Source organism: Oryctolagus cuniculus, chromosome 20 (genome assembly GCF_051225735.1).
Source record: "Oryctolagus cuniculus isolate XC-2025 breed Fujian yellow rabbit chromosome 20, ASM5122573v1, whole genome shotgun sequence".
Taxonomy (NCBI): Eukaryota; Metazoa; Chordata; class Mammalia; order Lagomorpha; family Leporidae; genus Oryctolagus; species Oryctolagus cuniculus.
The window spans coordinates 28,129,192-28,149,789 of NC_142886.1; the positions used below are offsets into that span (position 1 = coordinate 28,129,192).

Genomic DNA, 20,598 nt, shown 5'->3' on the forward strand with positions numbered 1-20,598 from the left:
AGAGTGGTCCTGTGAAATCAGTAGGGCTTGAGTCTTAGCCTCTGCGTGGCCTCATAGTGTCCCCTCTCCTCCTGCCCTCCCCTAGATCTAAAAGAGTCAGAGAGGGGACAGTGGTCACCAGCTCTACCAGCCTCGCAGGGCAAGGGAAAGGTGGAGAGTGGGGGGCTTGTGTCCTTGGTTTCAGGGTAAATTGGCCAGTGGGTGGGGCCTATACCTCATTTTCTTCTTCTTGGTCACCACAGGGTCCCCCAAGCAGGGCTGGAGTTGTATTTTTCCAACAGCATTTGCCATTGTTATAGTCCCTGCCTGTGGGGGACCCTGGAGCCTATTATTGAGGTCAGGCACTAAGGGGATCCTTATAGCCAGAGCTTAGGCAGCAGGAGGGGTAGGAGCGAGACCCCAGGGAGCCGGAGGAGGTGCTGACCTCAGCCATGGGTCAGCCTCCCCAGTGAGAGGAGTAGGAACTTGCCAGGGATTGGGGTTGGAAGCAAGGGGGAGGGTAGGGGGAAGTTTTCCAGGGCTTCCCTGTGAATACGTATCATTACCCCCATTTGTGGGAGAGAAAGCCAGAGGTGAGCTCTGCCCAGTGTCACAGCAGAGCTGAGGGAGGTGGAGCAGCACGCCCAGTGTCACCAGCAGCTATGGCACCATGTGGATGTAACCCTGTCCCCTAGCTCCCACCGAAGGTCATCTGATGCATTGTGTGGGAGAGGTCATCCTCAGGAGGGCGTTGAGACACACACGGTGCTGGCGCCGCCCTGGGGTGTGCGAGTGCCCCCAGAGGTAGCTGGACCCCCCCTGGTTCTCGTGGCTGATACTGTTGGGGCTTGCTCCTTTCTCCTTTCCCTCCTTCTCCTGTGAGTGTTCCCTGGCTCCAGGGGCCGGGCCCTCGCTGCACCTGTGAGAGCAGACCTCAGGGTCCCCATTTTGCAGGTGAAGCATCAGAGACTCAGGGAGAGAAGACACTTATTTAAATTCACAGATGGTTTTGTAAAAATTTTATTAGTGGAGTGGAAGCTCCCATCTGCTCGTTCACTCTCTAAATTCCTGCAGTGGCTGGGGCTGGAACCAAGAGCTGGGAATGCAGTCCAGGTGTCCATGTGAGTGGCAGGGGCCCAAGTACTTGAGCCAGGACTGCTGCCTCCCAGGGTCTGCATCGTTGGGAAGCTGGAGTCAGGAGCCAGAGCCAGGAGCTGGCACTCTGCTGTGGGCCATGGGAGTCTTCCCTGCTAGCCTGCACGTCTGGTCTGGCCATAAGTCTTAAGCATTATCTGGGTAAAGACACAAGTCCTGTGTGGCCCTCTGGCAAACTCCCAGTCCGTGCTGTGACCACAGCAGGGCTGCTGCTGTTCCGACTCTCGCCGGAGAATATTGAGTATTGGTGCCCGTTACTGAGCTTCCTGTGCGTGGAGTCAGTGTCGGTGGTCTGGCATCTTTGTCTTCAGATGTGCGTTTTCTCTGGGATCTGGCCACTCCGTGTGTGTATCCATGTAATACCACACGGTCTGGATTTCTGAACCCCCTGCCCTGGCTTGCAGGGTTTGAGGGGCTTGGGCAGCTCTTTGGTTTTCTGATTTGATGCCAACTAAATCCTTAACGGCCAGAGAAGCCTCAGGGCTGGGCTGTGGGCTGTGAGCTCGGCAGTGTTCTCACTGACCACCAGATGTGTGGGGAGCAGGCTAGGGACAGGCCTCACTGCAGAAATGACTGTGTTGGGGCCAGCGCCGTGGCTCACTTGGTTAATCCTCTGCCTGCGGCATTGGCGTCCCATATGGGCATGGGTTCTAGTCCTGGTTGCTCCTTTTCCAGTCCAGCTCTCTGCTGTGACCCGGGAGGGCAGTGGAGGATGGCCCAAGTGCTTGGGCCCCTGCACCCGCATGGGAGACCAGGAAGAAGCTCCTGGCTCCTGGCTTCGGATTGGCACAGCTCCGGCCGTAGCGGCCATTTGGAGGGTGAACCAACAGAAGGAAGACCTTTCTCTCTGTCTCTCTCTCTCACTGTCTGTAACTCTACTTGTCAAATAAATTAAAAAAAAAAAAAAAAAGAAATGACTGTGTTATAGAGGAGACTGGCATGGACGTGTGTGAGCACACCTGTGCCATGAGGATGAAAGACCCTGCGGTCCTGGGGGCTGCCAGCAGAACTCGCAGATCCCCCGTCCTCCGACCCTGGCCCTCAGCAAGCCTGTGCTGTAGCACCTGTCCCTCCTGAAGTCAGCTTGGCTGTGGGCGTTCCCTGGGGACAGACCAGTGACAAGGGGCAGAGACCTCATTCCAAATCTCCAGGGGATGGGGTGGTGTGTGACATCCTGGCTGCTGCAAGATGGTGACCCAGGGGGCCAGCCTTGTGGTACATCGGGTCAAACCAAGGCCTGTGACGCCGGCATTCCACACGAGTGCTGGTTTGAGTCCCGGCTGCTCTGCTTCCGATCCAGCTCCCTGCTAATGCACCTGGGTTAGCAGTGGAGGATGGCCCTAGTGCTTGGGCCCCTGCCACCCAAGTAGGAGACTTGGATGGAGTTTCAGGCTTTTGTTTCAGCCAGGCTCAACCCTGGCCATTGTACCCACTGGGGGAGTGAACCAGCGGATGAAAGATCTCTGTCTTTCCCTCTCTCTGTAATTCTGCTTTTCAAATAAAAAAAATAAATCTTAAAAAAAAAAAAGATGATGCAGCTGGCAGGTGGTTTTGCTCAAGGCGGTGGTGCTGGGTGGTGGGGGTTGTGGCTCCTAACCCCCCTCCCTCTGCTATCACTGGTTGAGTCAGCATTAAACCACTTGGAGAGGCCTCTTCACCCTCCAGAATTCCAGTTGCACTGGGCATAGCTTGTGAGGCCCTGAAGACCACTCTAGATAGCTAGTTCCTGACCCCTTCAGTGGGGGAACACCAGGGTAGGAGGACCCAGCCGTGGCAGCGGCTTGCTGTGTGATCTCAGGCAAGTCACACCCCCTCTCTGGTCTCAGTTTTCCTGTTGAAGGTGTTGGAGGAGCTGCACCCTAAGGAAAGGTCCTATTTGCTGGCCTGTTTTGCAGACCCTTATTCTCCAGCTGTGTGGAGAGTATTTGTCTGTGTCACAGTCACTGGGAGAGCTGTTTGTCCATGCAGAGTCCCAGGCCCTGCCCCACACTGACTAGTCAGCATCTGGGATGGGAAGGATTGCAGCAGGTGGCGAAAACCTGCATTTTAATCAGCTCTGCAGGTGCTTCCCCCAGCTGGAAAGCCAGGGGGCCCAGGCCACCCCAGTTGAGCCGTCAGAGCTCACTCTGCTGTTTCGAATCTCCCTGCCCAGGCCTGCGAGCCAGCAGCCTGCAGGGGCCCTTGTTTGTTTGTGTCTGTGAGCCCAGAAGCAGATATTACCGAGGGCCTGACCCGGTGATCATATTTGCCAGTCACTTTAAGAGCTGGCGACAGTGACTGTCACTGATCTCATTAAAAGGAAAGGTGGTGTGGGAGCCCGCCTTCCCGGGCTGGCCGGAGCCTGCTCAGCCACAGAACCGACTATTGATTGCTGGGCCTTTATCGAAGGTTAATTGGATTTCAGGGTGTGTGTGTGTAAGACCCTGCCTGGGCTGAGACACAATTTAATTTGTGTGAAATTAACCAAGAGAAAGGTGACAGAGCCGGGAGTGCTGGGGCAGCAGGGACAGATGATTGGAGGCCAGGTGGGCTGGCTGTGATCCGGATAGATTTAGGGAGGGACCTTGGAGAAAGTGCCACCTGGCCATCCTGAGGTGTGGGAGCCCGCTGGGGCTAGAGGGCCAGGCCTCCACTGGGGGCACTGTGGGTGCTCTGCTCCAATCCCTTGTACCCCCCCACCCCACCTCCCAGAGCCTGTCTGTCCACCTCTGCAGAGGGCAAACTTCTGTCTTCATCAGGGTTGCCGGGGTGCCTCTGGGGGTTTAGCTGGTCCTTGTAGAGTCCTTCTGCTCATCCTCCTTTTCCAGGATCCCATCTTCAGAGGTGCTAGGGGCCCTCAGCTCCTGGGGCTCAGGAGGTAAACATGAAGTTCCCCCACTGCTGGCTTAGGGCTCCATATTTTTAGCCTGCTGAGTAATTTTTTCTTTTTTTTAAACTAATATTTGCATTTTTTAAATGATTTATTAATTTATTTGAAAGGCAGATTACAAAGAAAGAGAGAGATTTCCCAGTTGGCCACAATAGCTGAAGCTGAACTGGTCCAGAGCCAGGAGCCAGGAGCTTCTTCCAGATCTCCCATGCAGGTACAGGAGCCTAAGGACTTGGGCCATCTTCCACTGCTTTCCCAGGCCACAGCAGAGAGCTGGATCGGAAGTGGAGCAGCCGGGACTTGAACTGGCACCCATATGGGATGCTGGCATCTTAGGAAGCATTTTTTTTTTTAATGTTTATTTATTTATTTGAAAGGCGAGTTACAGAGGTAGAGAGAGAGAGAGAGAGAGAGAGAGAGAGAAGGAAAGAATCTTCCATCTGCTGATTCAGTCCCCAAATGGCCGCAGTGGCCAGAGCTGGGCCTATCCGAAGGCAGGGGCATGGAGCTTCTTCCAGGTCTCCCAGGCGAGTGCAGGGGCCCAAGGACTTGGGCCATCTTCTGCTGCTTTCCCGGCCATAGCAGAGAGCTGGATCAGAAGTAGAGTAGCTGGGACTCAAACCAGCACACATATGGGATGCTTGTGCTGCAGGCTGTGGTTTTACCTGCTATGTCACAGCACCAGCCTCTGAGTCATTTTTCAGTAGCTGTGTACTCTTCCCCACCCCCACTCAGGCAAACAGAGTTTTGCTTCTCTCATATTGTCTGCCCTTGCAGACCCCTGTTTTCACGATGGGGTCTTTGCCTTCCTTTTCTCCTTTGGAGTTGTTTTAGTGGGTTTCAAGAGGGCCTGGAGGCCATGGTATAGGTTCAGCCTGCAGTGGGGAGCTAGAAGCCCTTGCTATGTTCTTATTTCTAGTTAAAATCCTTCCTTTGACCTTTTGGGGGCACTGCAGGTGTCTCAAGTTCACCCTCCAGGAAATGCTTATTGAGCACCTGCTATGTGGGTGCTGCATGGCCCGGTGCACAGAGGGTAGGGCCGGCTAGGGGGAGCACAGGATCTCAGAGGAAGGGCACCTGTCTGGCTCCACCACTCACTGGCCACATGCCTTTGTTGGTGACTTAACTCTGAATTTGAGTTTGCTTCCCTGTGTGGTTGGGGTGGTAACAATACTTACTTCCTAGGGTCATTACTTGAACTTCGCAAGCCGTGATCTTCTATGAGAAAGGTAACTTATAATTCATGAGGTCACTCTTCACAGAGGCAGGTCTTCCTCCACAGGATGTTAGAGAAGCTTCTTCGCCCTCCTTCTTGTCCATGCCCTTCTGTTGTCCTGGGATGCATACATTTAGTGATAGTCGCTGATTCAGCATACGGTGACACCCCCTTCCCACCCTGGAAGTCGGGTGCTGAGGTAGGCATCGTGCAGTCAGTTGAACCGACACGTGGGACGCCCACATCCCATATGAGAGTGCCTGGTTCAAGTCCCGGCTGCTCCGCTCCCAACTCCGCTTCCTGCTAATACGCACCCTGGGAAACAGCAGGTGATGGCTCAAGTACTTGGATCCCTGATACCCACTTGGGAGGCCTGGATTCAGTTCCTGACTCCTGACTTTGGCCCAGCCCAGCCTCAACTTTTGTGGGTATTTGGGGTGTGAACCAGCAGGTGGAAGGTCTCTGTCCCTCTGTTGCTCTGACTTGCAAATAAACAAGTAAACATGAATTCCTGCCACAGTCTCTACCTTTCCCCTTGTTTCTGCGAGCACCTGGTCGGGGTGAGCAGCACGGCTCCGTCTTTGCCCAGCGTAACTTCCCACCTGCGAGCAGACGCTCAGCGGCCCGGGGGCGTGGTGCAGACAGGAAGGCTCTCGTGGCTGGATCACTGGGAAGATCCAATGATCTCGCCCACCCTCTGTCATGTCTCAGACCCGATCTTTAGAAGCCTGTGCAGATGAGAGGGGTCCAGGTCCCCAGGACGGGTTCTCGGGCTGTGGCTTTGGAGTCGGCACTTCCTGGATTCCGGTGCTGGCTGCACTGCCTTGGGGAGGCTGCTCAACCTTTGGAAGCCCCAGCCTCCTTGTGTAGACGGGATACCAGAGGTAACCCATGGGACTGTTTGATGATTGAAGCATAAAGCGCCCAGTGCAGTGCCAAGCCTGGAGCATGCGCTCAGTGCGTGCTGACCGACACGGGGATTCCAACCCTGGGTGGGGCCAGCAGTGCAGAAGTTGCCAAAAGAGAGGGAGACATGTAGGGAGGAAACCCTTTCCCCGTGTTTCCTAGTGACCCAGTGAGCTAGGATGTGAAGCTGTTTCCTTGGATTGAGTTGTTGTCCGAGGCAGGAGGTGCCGGATATCAACAGCTTTCCCCCCATCTCTAGGTCTGTGGGTGCTGTGGCCCCTGGGCCCCACTCCCTCTCCTCTGGTGTCTGGGGTGACTGTGATGAACATCTCTATCCCGAGACTCCAGGGAGCTAAGGCCCCGTGCCCTGGCTCCCAGGTGACGTTCTGGCTCCTGCCTCACCTGGGCAGCTAAGAGCAGATGCCCAGAAGCCCCCACATCAGAGTAACTACACTCTTGCCCGCGATTACTGGGCATCTCGGCTTCCTTCCTGCCCACCTCTCCGGATCATTTGCTGAGGGACTTCACAGAGGCGTGTGCTTGTCCAAGGTTTCCCAGTGCCGTGGAGGAGTCTGGCCTCAGCGCCCGGCAGTAGCAAGTGCCCTGCGTGTTCTAGCTCCCAGCCGTGGCTCCTGGGCACGCGGTGGGGCGGAAATGATGGTAAAACACTCCAGGCAGAAGTCTGCTGTGCTCTCTGAAGTCTGCGGAGAGCCTGGGCAGCACAGGAGCGTGTGGGTGACGAACCTCCCTAGGCTCAATCCCGGCTTCTCGCGTGCTCATTAATATCTTGCAACGCCAACCTCCTGGGTTCTTTTTTTCCCCTAGAGATTTTGGCCTTGCTTCTAGAACACCATCCCCCACCAGAAACACAAATAGACATTCCCTTAGGGGTGGGGATAAATTAATCCGTGCAATTATAGAATAATTAACGTACTTTCAGTCAATTCAAATTTTGAGAGAAAATCCAAAAATAACTCCTGGATTCAAATATTATTTACTAAATTAAATCTTTACGCAGCCTTTTTGTAGATTCCTGGCTTTTTCCTCTTCCCCGCTGTGTGGGAAGAAAGGCATCCCATAATTACTGACATCCCTGCCGGGAGTGGCACCTTCTGTTTACACAGGGCAATGGCAAGCCTTCCCAAAGGCTGTTTTCTAAAGAGCACTGCACGGTGGCTTTGCTGAGTGGCGTGGTCTCGGTGTGCCAGTAGTCCTGGGCTTCCCGGGGAGACTTCCCTGCAGAGGGAACACCAGGCGGATGTTGGGAGCCCTGCCTCCAGGAAGAAGGTCCCCGAGGGTGGAGAGGCAAGATGGCTTTATGATGGGGCACCTGTTCTTCGGAGTCAGGCCGCCTGGGTTCCAATCCCAGTGTCACTCACTGATGAGCAGGTGGACAAGCTACTTCCTCTTCCGGGCCTCGCTTTCCTCATCTGGTGCTGCAGAGGAAGGCTGGCAGTGCTGCACCGGGCCGTGTCAAGTGCTTGGAACTCTGCATGGCACGTACCAGCTGTTACCGCTCTGAAATGCTCCCTGCCTTTTGCAAATGCCACAGCATTAGGGCAAGAGGCAGCGTTAGGGATGCAACTCTCTACTCTGTGGGGTTTTTAAATATTGATTTTATTTATTTGAAAGGCAAAGAGGGGCCGGTGCCGCGGCTCTCTAGGCTAATCCTCCGCCTTGCGGCACCGGCACACCGGGTTCTAGTCCGGGTCGGGGCGCCGGATTCTGTCCCAGTTGCCCCTCTTCCAGGCCAGCTCTCTGCTGTGGCCAGGGAGTGCAGTGGAGGATGGCCCAAGTGCTTGGGCCCTGCACCCCATGGGAGACCAGGATAAGTACCTGGCTCCTGGCTCCTGGCATCGGATCAGTGTGGTGCGCCGGCTGCAGCTCGCCGGCCGTGGCGGCCATTGGAGGGTGAACCAACGGCAAAAGGAAGACCTTTCTCTCTGTGTCTCTCTCTCACTGTCCACTCTGCCTGTCAAAAAATAAATAAAATAAATAAATAAATAAAAAAAAGAAAGGCAAAGAGGGAGAAAGGGAGAAAGAGAGAGAGAGAGAGAGAGAGAGAGAGATCTCATGTCTGCTGATTTGCTACCCAAATGGCTGCAACAGCCAGGGCTGGGCCAGACCAAAGCCAGGAGCCAGGAACTCCATGTGGGTCTCCTGCGTGGGTGGCAGAGGGGCCCAAGTAGTTGGGCCACTCTCTGCTGCCTTCCCAGGACACCAGCAGGGAACTGCGTTGGAAGTGGAGCAGCTGGGGCTCACACGGACTCTCCATTGGGATGCCAGCATTGCAGGTGGCGGCTTCACCTGCTGTGCCACAGCACTGGCCCCTCAGTTATCTCTTCTTCAGCAGGACATGTGGCTACAGTTCTACTAGAGGAATGGGCTGAGGGTTCTGTGCCCAGCGATGGCCTCGGGTTTCTCCAGGAACCCTCAGTGCCTCTGTGGGCAACAGGCACGTCTCTGGGTAAATCCATTTGCAGAGGGATGGTGAGACGCTGAGAATTACCCCACACTTAGGAGTAAGGCCCAGAGAGTGTGCCGTGCCCTCTCAGGTCCTTGCTGCGTGCTGTTCAACCAGCCCTCGGAGGATTTTTGTAATACCTGGAGAAATGTCTTGTCCTTCTGTTTCACTTTGCTGTTGACAATTAATTGAGGGTTCACACTGAAGTCTTGCATCAACCTGAAGATTTTATCTGGCTGAGATGTAGGTAATTTCTGTCCAGCAAAAAAGATAACCCCCAAAGGTATGACTTTTTTTTCACTGCCTCATAGGACAATCATCAGTTTTGTATCTCTTCTGGGGATCTTAGTGCCTTATTGTGTTGAAATGCCCTTACGTACCCACTTCCTCAAATTCCCTTTGAATCAGCTCACCATCTTTCTTGCCCTCTTGATAATGACTTACAACAATCTTTGACTTATGTCTATTCTATAGAATAGACATGATTGTATGATTTTTTAAAAGGAAGCAGTTTTTTTTTTTTTTTGACAGGCAGAGTTAGACAGTGAGAGAGAGAGAGACAGAGAGAAAGGTCTTCCTTTTTCCATTGCTTCACCCCCCAAGTGGCTGCTATAGCCAGCATGTTGCGGCTGGCGCGCCATGCCAATCCGAAGCCAGGAGCCAGGTGCTTCCTCCTAATCTCCCATGCGGGTGCAGGGCCCAGGGATCTGGGCCATCCTCCACTGCACTCCCTGGCCACAGCAGAGAGCTGGACTGGAAGAAGAGCAACCAGGACAGAATCCGGCGCCCCAACTGGGACTAGAACCCGGGGTGCCAGCGTCGCAGGCAGAGTATTAGCCTAGTGAGCTGGGGCGCCGGCCAGGAAGTAGTTGTTTTTAAGATTTATTTTATTTATTTGAAAGGCAGAGTGACAGGGAGGGAAGGAGAGAGAGAAGAGAGAGAGAATCTCCCATTTATTGGTTCACGCCACAAATGGGCACAAATGGCCAGGGCAGGTCCAGGCCGAAACCAGGAGCCAAGAACTCCATCCAGGTCTCTGCTGTGGGTGAAAGGGACCCAAGTACTTGAGGCATCTTCTGCTGCTTTCCCAGGAGCATTAGTGTCACCAGAGAAAAAGCTGTGGAAGCCACAGGGTTCTTGTCTTCACACAAGAAAGAATTCAGGTATGAGAGAGCGAAGTAATAAGGTTTTACTGGGGACAGGGCATCCGTCAGAATGGAAGGGATAGGAAGAGAGAGCCCAGTTGCTCCGACTGGGGGAGAGTGAGGTTACATGGTTGAATGGAGAGAATACACGCGCGAGGCTCAGCAGAAAGCAGAGTGTGCAGTCCTTGTTTACCCACCTCCCCCTCTCCTCCAGGACAAAGGATAGGGAGCCCTGGCACAAGGGTTTGTTGGGTGAAAATTAGATTTGCTGGCCCAGGGCAGAGTAGAGGGGCCTCCCTCAGGGCATCTGTGAAGGTTTTATTGCCCCATGTTATCAGGTCAGGTACCCATTTGGTCCTGAGGAGAGAGAGTTCTCCTGGGAGCTTTCCTGGGGGTGGGGGGGCTGGGACCACCTGGGAGGTTATCCGGGCCTGGGCAGGACTTTGAAGTCCAAATGCTGGTTGCAGATGCTGCACTGCTGTAGATGTCAGTTTCCTTAGGCCCTTCTTAGGTATAGGCTGATTTCTAACTTCCTGCCTAATGTTAGCAGGGAGCTGGATCAGAAGTGGAGCAGCCGGGTCTCAGAGTGGTGCTCAGATATGGGATGCCGACATTGCAAGGGGCGCTTAACCCCGTGCACTTGGACGCTGGCCCCTTGTATGATGTCTTTAGTTTATTGAAAATGACACTCGCACAGTGATAGTGTCCTACGTGATAGGGTTTGATCTTGAAGTCTGAGTTTATTCTGTGGGGAGGGGGAGCAGGTGGGGTGAGTCCCACTTAACTGCAAGAGACCCTGGTTGCAGACTGAGGAGGGAGGGGCCTGTCCTGCAGGCCACCCACAGCCAAGCGGCAGAACCAGTGTGGCTCTAGAGTGGAGCCTTCCCTGCCTGGCTCTTCCTTCCAGGCCTGTCCCCCTGCCGCCACCTGCTTACAGTGAGGGGGGAGGACACCGGGTGGGGGCAGCTGGGCAGGGGTGGTGAGGGGGAGGCTGCCTGGTGGCTCTGCCCGATTGGCAGCACCACCCCTGTGCCTCCACCAGCCCCTTCTCCCCACCATGACTTCCCCACGCCCCCAGGGGCCATCTTTCAATGCAGTAATAAGGGGCCCAGAGCGATTAGCAATATTTCAGAAAGCTCCAGGGAGACCATACATCTCCCGTGACAGGTCTGCCCAGACTAAATGAAATGTCATGTCTCTGCTTTTTGGCTGGAATTCCATCAGCTCAGTCTGGCTGCCCAGCTTATCTTGGGCTGATCAGGAGCCCTGATTGGACCTCATATGCGTTCCTTGACAAATAAAAATGAATGATTACTTAATAAATGCAATTGCTTTGGCAGATACAGCTTTTCAAAGCATGTCTCCATGGAACTCTAGAAAACCTAACAAAGAGATTTCTTGGTAGCCCAAGGGTGGGGACCTGCTGGCTTGCCTAGGGCCAGCTCTGGCTGGGGCTCTCCTCTCCCAAGGAACAGAAAAAAGGAGGCCATGGGATGCTGGGCATCAGAGCCTGGTTAAGTCCTGCTGCTAAAGTGGACAGACCCAGGACTGAAAGCAGTTGGAGTGCTGATGTGGTAGTGAAGTGTCACTTCTGAAGTGTCTTCATCTCTCAGAAGCATGTGGTGTGGGGCTGGCGCTGTGGCATAGCAGGTAAAGCCACTGCCCGCAGTGCCAGCATTCTGTATGTGCACCAGTTTGAGTCCTGGCTGCTCCACTTCTGATCCAGCTCTCTGCTATTGCCTGAGAAAAGCAGTAGAGGATGGCCCAAGTCCTTGGGCCCCTACACCTGTGTGGGAGACTCGGAAGAAGCTCCTGGCTCCTGGCTTTGATCAGCCTAGTTCCTGCCATTGCGGCCATTTGGGGAGTGAACTAGCAGATGGGAGACTTTTCTCTGTCTCTTCCTCATTCTGTAACTCTACCTCTCAAATAAATAATAAATTAAAAAATCTTAAAAATGAAAAAAGCATATGGTGAAACCCAGTGGGCCGTCCTCCTGGGAGCGTTAGGAGGAATCTGTAGCCCCAAGGCCACCAGCACTGGGCTAGCCTTACTCACCTCCCCAGCAGGCCTTGAGTGACTTGTCTGAGGTCGCCCAGCTCAGCTGAGAAGCACAGAGGCAAGCATGAGAGCAATGCTTAACCTGCTTTAGATCGGGGCTTTATGGCTGTCTCTCTTTTCTGGAAAATATTTTAATTTATTTAAAGGGAAAGAGACGGAGACATGTCTTCCATCTACTGGTTCACTCGCCAAATGTCTGCGATAGCTGGAGCTGGGCCAGGCTGAGGCCAGCAGCTAGGAACTCAATCCAGGTCTCTCCTGTGGGTGGCAGGGATCCAAATACTTGATCCTTTACCTGCTTCCCCCTAGGGTGGAGCCGGAATCAGAGACAGAGCTGGGACTCCAATCCAGGCACTCCACTAAGGGCTATGGTGTCCCAGGTGGCATTTTAACTACCAGGTCGAATACCCACCCCTCTCTCTTTCTAGTCACAGGAAGCCTGAACCTCAGTGAGTCTCGGTTCCTCATCTGTACAATGTGGTCATAACTGTACCTAGTGTTAGGGTTGCTTTCCCAGGTACTTGGGCCATCTTCCGCTGCTTTCCCAGGTACCTCAATAGGGAGCTGGATTGGAAGTGGAGCAGCTGGGACTCGAACCAGCACCTATATGGGATGCCGGCGCTGTGGGCCGAGGCTTTAATCCACTGTGTCACAGCACTGCCCCCCACTAGTATTCCTAAAGTAGGATTATTCTTGCTGATTTACTTCGGGGCCAGTTATAACTGACTGAGAGTCAGAGGAGCTTCATGGTGTTGGGATAAGAATCAGAGGCAAGAATCATGGCTTCTCAGAAGAACAGAAAAATGAGGGTCCTCTCTCGTGAAGGCAGTCTTCTGTTCACATACTTGGCACTGTTACAAGCAAGTGAGTGCATAATAGTCAGTCTGTGGTACGTAAAGTACACGTCAGTAAAACTTTAGCCAAGCAGAGCCGGTCCCTGCTGTTTTGGGTGTTTGTGACTGTGGGCTAGGTGGTCTTTCATCAGATACTCACACACATAGTTGCTAGTGCCACAAGAGAGAGGCACAGCGTCTTCTGGGAAGGACTGGTAGCAGAGCCTCACCCAGCCTGGGAGGGTGGGGAAGGCTCCTGTAGGGAGGGGATGCTGACCTGGGACAGGAAGGAAGAGAGGATCTGAGCCAGGTGAAGGGAGGGCAGGAGGAATGCTCTTGGTAGAATAGCGTGTGCAAAGGCCCTGAGGTGAGAAAGCATAGGCGTCGTCGGAGAAGAGAAAGAGTGAATATGGCTGGAGTGTGAGCATGGTGCGAGATGACACCGAGGAGGGCGGCAGGGCTGGGTCATGCAGGGCTTCCCCACTGAGTCTTTATCCTAAGACCCAAATCCTGTGTTCCCTACCCTGCAGGTCCCAGCCCCTCTCCTCTGGCTGGAATACGTGCGTTAATGACCGTGGGGTCCAGCCGAGGCTGGGAGGAACACCAAGGGCAGCAGGCGTCTGGGGCTTCAGCCTTCTGGGTGGAGTGCGGCTTTGTCCACTGACACCCCATCCCTGGGCCCCGGGCTGGCCCCATTCAGCAGCTGTTCCCTGGCTGGGAAGAGGCTTTTAGCTTTAATAAAAAAGGGAGCGGAGATAAGAAGACTGCCTCGGCGGGGCGAGCAGCAGTGACAGGATGATTTAAATGGCCTCTCCAGTGTCATTTCTTCTGTGCAGACATCATAAATCAGATTAGCGTGGGGCCCTGGCAGGAGGGGAGGAGGGAGAGGGGAGCGAGGCCTGGACTCTGGGTCTGGCTGGGCCTGGAGCTGGTGGGGCAGCCCCAGCAGACCGTGGTGGGGTCACCTGTTCCTGCTCCCAGGAGGCGGCATGGGTGGAGCGGCTCCCCCAACCCAGCTTTCAGTCCATTCTCAGCTCTCCAGCGGAAACGAGCAGGGACCGAAAAGACAGCAGGGATGAGAGAGACGGGGGCAGATGGAGGGGTGGTGTGGAGTGGAGATGGAGTTTCAGCCACACCGTTCTCCTACTTTATCATGCTTTAAAAAAAGACTTCATGGGGGCTGACGTTGGGCTGCGGGCAGCAGGTTAAGCTGCTGGGGTGCTGGTGTCCCTTGTCAGAGTCCCAGCCGCTCTGCTTCCAATCCAGCTCCCTGCTGATGCACCTGGGAGAGCAGCAGAGGATGGCTCAGTGCTTGGGTCCCTGCCACCCACATAGGAGACTTGAATGGATGGCTCCTGGCTTTGGTTTGGCCCAGTCCTGGCCGTTGTGGCCATCTGGGGAGGGATCCAATAGATGAAGATTCATTCCCCACCCCCTTTAACTGCCTTTTAAATAAACAAATGAATATTTCGATAGCTGGTACCACCTGCAGCATTTCTTGGCTGCTGTGGCTCTAACGCATGGCTGAGGTTGGAAAGGATGGGTTGAGAGCAGTTTCCACCTTGAGTTCAAGAACACATCTCGGGACTGGCACCGTGGCGCAGCAGGTTAAGCCACTGTCTGCAGTGCTGGCATCCCATATGGGCACTGTTTAGAGTCCCGGCTGCTCCACTTTCCATCCAGCTTGCTGCTAATTAGCCTGGGAGAGCATCAGAAGGTGGCCCAAGTCCTTTGGTCCCTGCACCTGCATGAGAGACCCAGAAGAAGCTCCTGGCTCCTGGCTTTGGCCTGGCCCAGCCCTTGCTGTGGCAGCCATTTAGGGAGTTATCCAGCAATGGAAAATTCTCTCTCTCTCTCCTTCTCTCTCTCTCTCTCTCTCTCTCTCTCTCTCTCTCTCTCTCCCCCTTTCAAATAAATGAGTAAATCTTAAACACACACACACACCCCTGAAACCAGTACTGCCCGCCCCAGCTCAGGTGCACCTGGCTGACTCCTGTTGGAAGTGACCAGTTGGAGGGACCAGAGTAGGAATTCCTGAGGCAGGCGCGGGTGGATCTCTTTCAGATCTCACGCCACCTGGGCAAGATGTACAGTGAGATGATCTTTGTCAACGGCTTTGTACACTGCGACCCCCATCCCGGCAATGTGCTGGTGCGGAAGCGTCCGGACACGGGGAGGCCGGAGATTGTCCTGCTGGACCATGGACTCTACCAGGTAAGGGAGCCTTTCACCCTGGGCCCCAGGTCTGGTCCTTCTCGAGGTCAGAGTGCACTGAAGTCCCCATGGTTGCAGAAATGGGAGGTGGAGAGCTGAGGCCGCAGGAGGGGGCCCTGCCTTCATGCTAGGAGCTGTCATTTTGTGCAGGCTCCTGTCATAGCTCTGAGTTTCGCTTTCCTCCTTGACATGTGGTGACATGTGGGATGTGCTTGTATAGGTGATTCCACCCTCCCAGGGGACCCCGGGCCTGGCCAGACACTGGCAGGTGGACTTCCCTTTGCATGTGTACCCCAGGGAAGATGTGCTGTATGGTAGGGCAGGGAGCTGCCTCGGGCTGGATGGTCCAGCTCTGTCCTATGGAACGCAGGATGTACAGCTGGGTTGATGAGCTGTGAATTCCTGCCTGGAAGTTGGGAGGTTCTCTCCGGTGTGGCCCCTGGGGAGGTTTCCTCATTGCTCTCCTGCTCCTCCCCTCGGGGCCCTGCTCCCAACATCCCCAGATTGGACCTCCTCGGGAAAGCCCAAGGAAGCGGGAAGCATCATGTGAAGGGAGGCTAGCTGTTGTCACCAGAGTCCCCAGATGAAGGATGGTCCAGGCGTGACAGAAGTTCGGCTGCTTGCCACGTGCCAGGCCTGGGTGCATGGCAGAGTCCGAGGAGTTCCACTCTCCAGGGCTCCCTGGAGGTGGTGGTACTCTCTTGGGTGAGGGCTCGCAGGAGAAGCACGGGGGAGCTCTTGTGGTCCAGACGTGGGAGTGGAGCCTCTGCCACATTCCCGCAGTGGGAGCCCAGGCTCGGCCCCTCCTGCCTTTGAGGGAGCCTGGGAAAGTGACCCATAGCTGGAGAAGAGGAGACTGTAGATTGTGGTGGTTGCCTGTGCTGCTCAGGATCAAGGCCTGCCAAATACGGGTTGAGCTCCCTGGTCCAAAGGCCCGAAACCGGAAGTGCTCCCAAGTCTGAAACAGCACTGAGATGATGTCACTTGTGGGAAATCCCACACCCGTGACACTTTGCTCCATGCACTAAATTATGTAAATTATTGTATAAAGTGACCCTCAATCTCTGTGTATAACGTGTAAGTGAAACAGAGATGAGCTTCATATTTAGACTTCTGGTCCCTTCCTAAGAGATCTCAGTATGTATGTGCAAATGGCACATTTGCAAATAGTCCACAATCCAAAATTCAATACACCTGGGGCTATTCAACTTGTAATAGCCTCGACCTTGGGCCTTCAGGGGTGGCTGGACTTTGGGGAAGAATCAGGCATGGGGGGAGGGACATGTCTCATCCACGTCAGCCGGGGACCCAATTAGGCCTTTGCTGGGGAGCGGAGGCTCAGGCCCCAGCGTTGCTGCCTGTGCCGCAGGTGCTCACGGATGAGTTCCGCCTGGATTACTGCCGCCTCTGGCAGTCGCTGATCTGGACGGACATGAAGAGGGTGAAGACGTACAGCGAGCGCCTGGGCGCTGGGGACCTCTACCCCTTGTTTGCCTGCATGCTGACGGCCCGATCTTGGGACTCGGTCAACAGGGGCATCAGCCGAGCTCCGGTCACCACCACAGAGGTAGGTGCCCTCCCCACCCTTTCCCCAGCCCTCCTTGTCCAAAATACAAGGGGCAGAGCCAGGGATGGCCTTGTGGGCCCTTCCAGCCCTGGAGCTGAGGTGCTAGGTTGGCGGGCTGCTTGGTGCGGAGCAGAACTAGAGCAAGACTGGACGAGAAGGAGGGAAGCAAGAAGGAACGGTGTCCCTTGTCCCTGGATGGAAGGAGGGAGGGGGTGGTATCCCACTGTGTCCCCTTCACGTCTGCCGTGGAAATGAGGTCACTTTATCTGCAATAACTCAAGTCCTGTGGTGTTGCCTGTAACCCGTGCACACAGACGTCAGCTCCTCAGCATTCTCCCCCACGGCTCTTCTGTCTCCTGCCCGGCACCACGCAGCATGTGGCGCTCTCGGTCCCCGTCCCAGGGAGAGCCTTTGCTTGCCTAGGCCTTGCTGAAGCAGAGTGGCTCATTCCGCCATCCTGCGTGCTTTTAGGACAAGCAGTCTTTTCTCTGTAGCTTGTCTCTCCATTGGGCCTAGACAGGGGTCTGATGGAGCCTGGCTGGGAGACAGGTCTTAGGAACACCTGCTGCTCATACGCCTCCCTCTCCTCCCATGAGTGACGCTTGTGGGATGAGCTCATTGACCTGTGGATTGGGGTGGGCTCCCTTCCAAGAGGCTGCTCTGTCCCTAATGGGGTGACTTCTGTCTTTCCCCGAGGTTGGTTTGCCAGAGCCATGCAGATGTGCATGGTGGACAACTGTACGGAACAGGGTCCTGCCGCTGCAGTCAGAAAGCCCTGGGCCCCAGCACCACCTCCTCCTGGTGGCATGACCTTGAGCGGTTCTCACCACCCCTTGGAGTGTCAAGATCATGTGCCTGTAGGCTGCTTTGCAGTAGGGGCTTTAGGAACCGGTGGATCCACAACCTCAGATGGTATTGCCAAAGAGCCCATCTCTTAGTTCCCCTTGCCTCTAAGTTGCCATTGTTCTCCAGTGACCTTGGTGGCAAAGATGCACCTGCTGCTCCAGGTGCCCACGACTTTAAACTCATTGTCTCCGAAGAAGAGAGGCAGTCTCTCTGCATGAATAAAGTAGGGGTGCTGAGGATGATTTCTGTTCTATTGATAACGCCTGTGAGGGATTAAACCACAATTCCTGCAGTTCATTCATCCACAAGCCTTTGTTGTCGCTGGTCCCTGGGCATGGCACTGAGGACTCCAGGATGAGCAGACAGACAGGCCTTTTGTGTAACTTACATTTCAGTTGATGGAGACAGAGAGTGAGCAAGTGGACAAGCAGGTGAATGGAGTAATTGCAGGTTATAGGCACCGTGGAGCAAGCAAGCAGGGTGCCGTGGATGAGGGGGCAGGGGTGGAGCGTGCTGAGGAGTTGACATGTAAGCTGAAGCCTGGAGGACAAGAAAGGCACCAGCCACAGAAAGCTCTTGAAGGATGCACTATGGCACACTGAGGCCCAGGGGAAGGGGAGGCTTGGCTGTGGCCCAGAGTGTGGTGGAGAGGTTGGAGGAGTAGGAAGAATTTGGAGCGGTGGGCTGGGAAGCATCACACAGGACCTCAGAAGCCCTGGAAGTGAGTTCAGATTCATTCCCAGTACAAGGCTAGGACTTCAGCAGGCCTTAGGCAGGAGAGGGAGACAGTTAGACCTGTCTGGGGTGGAGATGAGCAGCGGGGCCAGGGGTTAGGAGGCTGGGCCATGACTGCAGGCCGGGAGATGCTAGGGGCACAGACTGTGCTGCTGGCAATGAGAGGGAGGGAAGCAGGTGGGGCCAGGCATATGGAGAGGTGAGGCTGAAAGGCTCTCTGGAGGAGTGCATGTGGGGAGGCTGGGTGCATCACAGCCTTGTGGGGTGAGGACGACTTGGGAATGGTAGGGACATATTGGTGTGGGGATGGTCACCAGTTCTCTTTGGCAGTTAGAGACGTCCTGGGCAGTTCAGAGTGGAGCAGGAGGCAGTGGGTTAAGCTGCTACTTGGAAGAGCTACATCCCATATTGGAGTGCTTGGGATTGGATTGAGCTCCACCTCTGCTTCCAGTCCAGTTTCCTGCTAATGTGCACTTTCAGGAGGGAGCAGATGATGACTCAAGTACCTGTGTCCCTGCCATCCACATGGGAGACCCAGGTGCAGTTCCTGGCTCCAGGCTTCAGCTATGACCAACCCTGGCTCTAGTGGGTATTTGGGAAGTGAACTAGCACATAGACAATCTCTGTTTCTTTGCCTTTCAAATAAATAAAAATGGGTAAATTAATTTAAAATAAAAGATCAGGACTCAAAGTCAAGGTCCAGGCCTGATACAGATTCAGGAGTTTTTAGTATACAGATTGTATTTAAAGCCACAAGGATGGACAAGGTCATATGACACACAGTAGGTACTCAGATACTCAGCTGTTTTGTTAACCAAGGTGCCATTTTATTTTTATACTCATTAATTCATAAAGAATTGGTTCTTTCTAAAATTTTCATTTTATTTGAAAAGCAGAGAGAGAGCGAAAGAGCAAGAGTGAGTGAGCTAGAGAATCTCTCAAGATCTTCTATCTGCTGTTTCACAATCCAGATGTCTGCAACAAGTTAGGACAGGCCAAAGCCAGGAGCCTAGAACCCAGTTCAGGTCTCCCATGTGGGTGGCAGGGACCCACATACCTGAACCATTACCTGCTGCCTCCCGAGATGTTCATTTTCAGGAAGCTCAGATCAGAAATGGAGCTGGGGCTTGATCCAGGCACTCTGATACGGGATGTGGGCATCCCAAGTGGCGTCTTCTGTGCTAGACACCTGCTCTTAGAGTGAATCAGTTCTTACTTGCTCATTCTTAAGTATTTTTTTTAAAGATTTCATTTATTTATTTGAGAGGTAGAGTTACAGATAGTGAGAGAGAGAGACAGAGAGAAAGGTCTTCCCTCCACTGGTTCACTCCCCAAATGGCCGCAACGGCTGGAGCTGGGCTGATCCGAAGCCAGAAGCAAGGAGCTTCTTCCTGGTCTCCCATGTGGGTGCAGGGGCCCACAGACTTGGACCATTTTCTGCTGCTTTCCCAGGCCAAGCAGAGAGCTGGATTGGAAGAGGAGCAGCCGGGACTCGAACTGGCACCCACATGGGATGCTGGTGCCACAGGCGGAGGATTAACCCACTGTCACGGCGCCGGCCCCAGTGCCAGTCTTTTGAAGATGCCTTCTCTCATCCAGGAAGCTTTTCATCATCATCTCTGCCAACAGTCATCTCTAATACCTGTGTCATTCAAGGCCCAATGTGGCCTTGTCATGCACAGAGCAGTTACTTGCTTGGACATCCTAACTCTCCATGCTGAGTGCCTGGAGCTCAGGGACCCTGTCCTGCACTCTCTTCCCGAGGCTCCAGCAGAGCCTCTCCAGGCCACCCAGTCCCTGAACTCTGTTTTTCTTTTTTTCAGATTTATTTATTTGAAAGGTAGAGTGATGGAGAGAGAGAGGGAGGTATCTTCCATTGGCTTGTTTAAGCTCTAGTTGCCTGCAGCAGATGGGGCTGGGCCAGGCCAAAGCCAAGAGCCAATAACTGCATCTGGGTCTGCCACGCGGGTGGCAGAGGCCCGAGTACTTGGGCCATCATCTGCTGCCTTCCTGGGTGCATTAACAGAAAACGGGATCAGAAGCAGAGGGGGCTGGCGCTGTGGCAGAGAAGGTTAACCCTCTGCTTGCAGCACCAGCATCCCATATGAGTGTGCCAGCTCAAGTCCCGGTGCTCCACTTCTGATCCACTTCCCTGCTAATATACCTGGGAAAGCAGTGGAAGATAATCCAAGTGCTTGGGCCCTTGTACCCATGTGGGAGACCTGGAAGAAGCTCCTGGCTCCTCGCTTTGGCCTGACCCAGCCCCAGCCATAGTGGCCATTTGGGGAGAACCAGCAGATGGAAGATCTCTCTCTCTCTCCCTCTCCCTCTCCCTCTCCCTCTCCCTCTCCCTCTCCCTCTCCCTCTCCCTCTCCCTCTCTCTCTCCCTCTCCCTTTCTCTCTCCCTCTCCCTCTCCCTCTCCCTCTCTCTCTCCCTCTCCCTCTCCCTCTGCTTCTCTCTGTCTCATCTCTGCCTTTCAAATAAATAAATAAAATCTTTTAAAATGAAAAACAGGGCAACCAGGATACAAACAAACACTCAGATATGGGACGCCAACATTGCCAGCAGCAGCTTTACCTGTGCATCACAATGCCTGCCCATACAGGTTCT

General features: G+C 54.3%; 1 protein-coding gene across 7 annotated transcripts in view; it reads left to right on the forward strand.

The window, feature by feature from the left end:
• Window positions 1-20,598, forward strand: part of ADCK1 (aarF domain containing kinase 1) — a 137,474-nt gene that overhangs the window by 112,657 nt on the left and 4,219 nt on the right. For all 7 annotated transcript variants that reach the window (XM_089322442.1, XM_089322443.1, XM_051825982.3 and 4 more), the window contains 2 exons: window positions 14,690-14,839; window positions 16,209-16,406. In XM_089322442.1, the coding sequence (XP_089178568.1) occupies window positions 14,690-14,839; window positions 16,209-16,406 (348 nt within the window). The remainder of the gene's footprint in view (window positions 1-14,689; window positions 14,840-16,208; window positions 16,407-20,598) is intronic.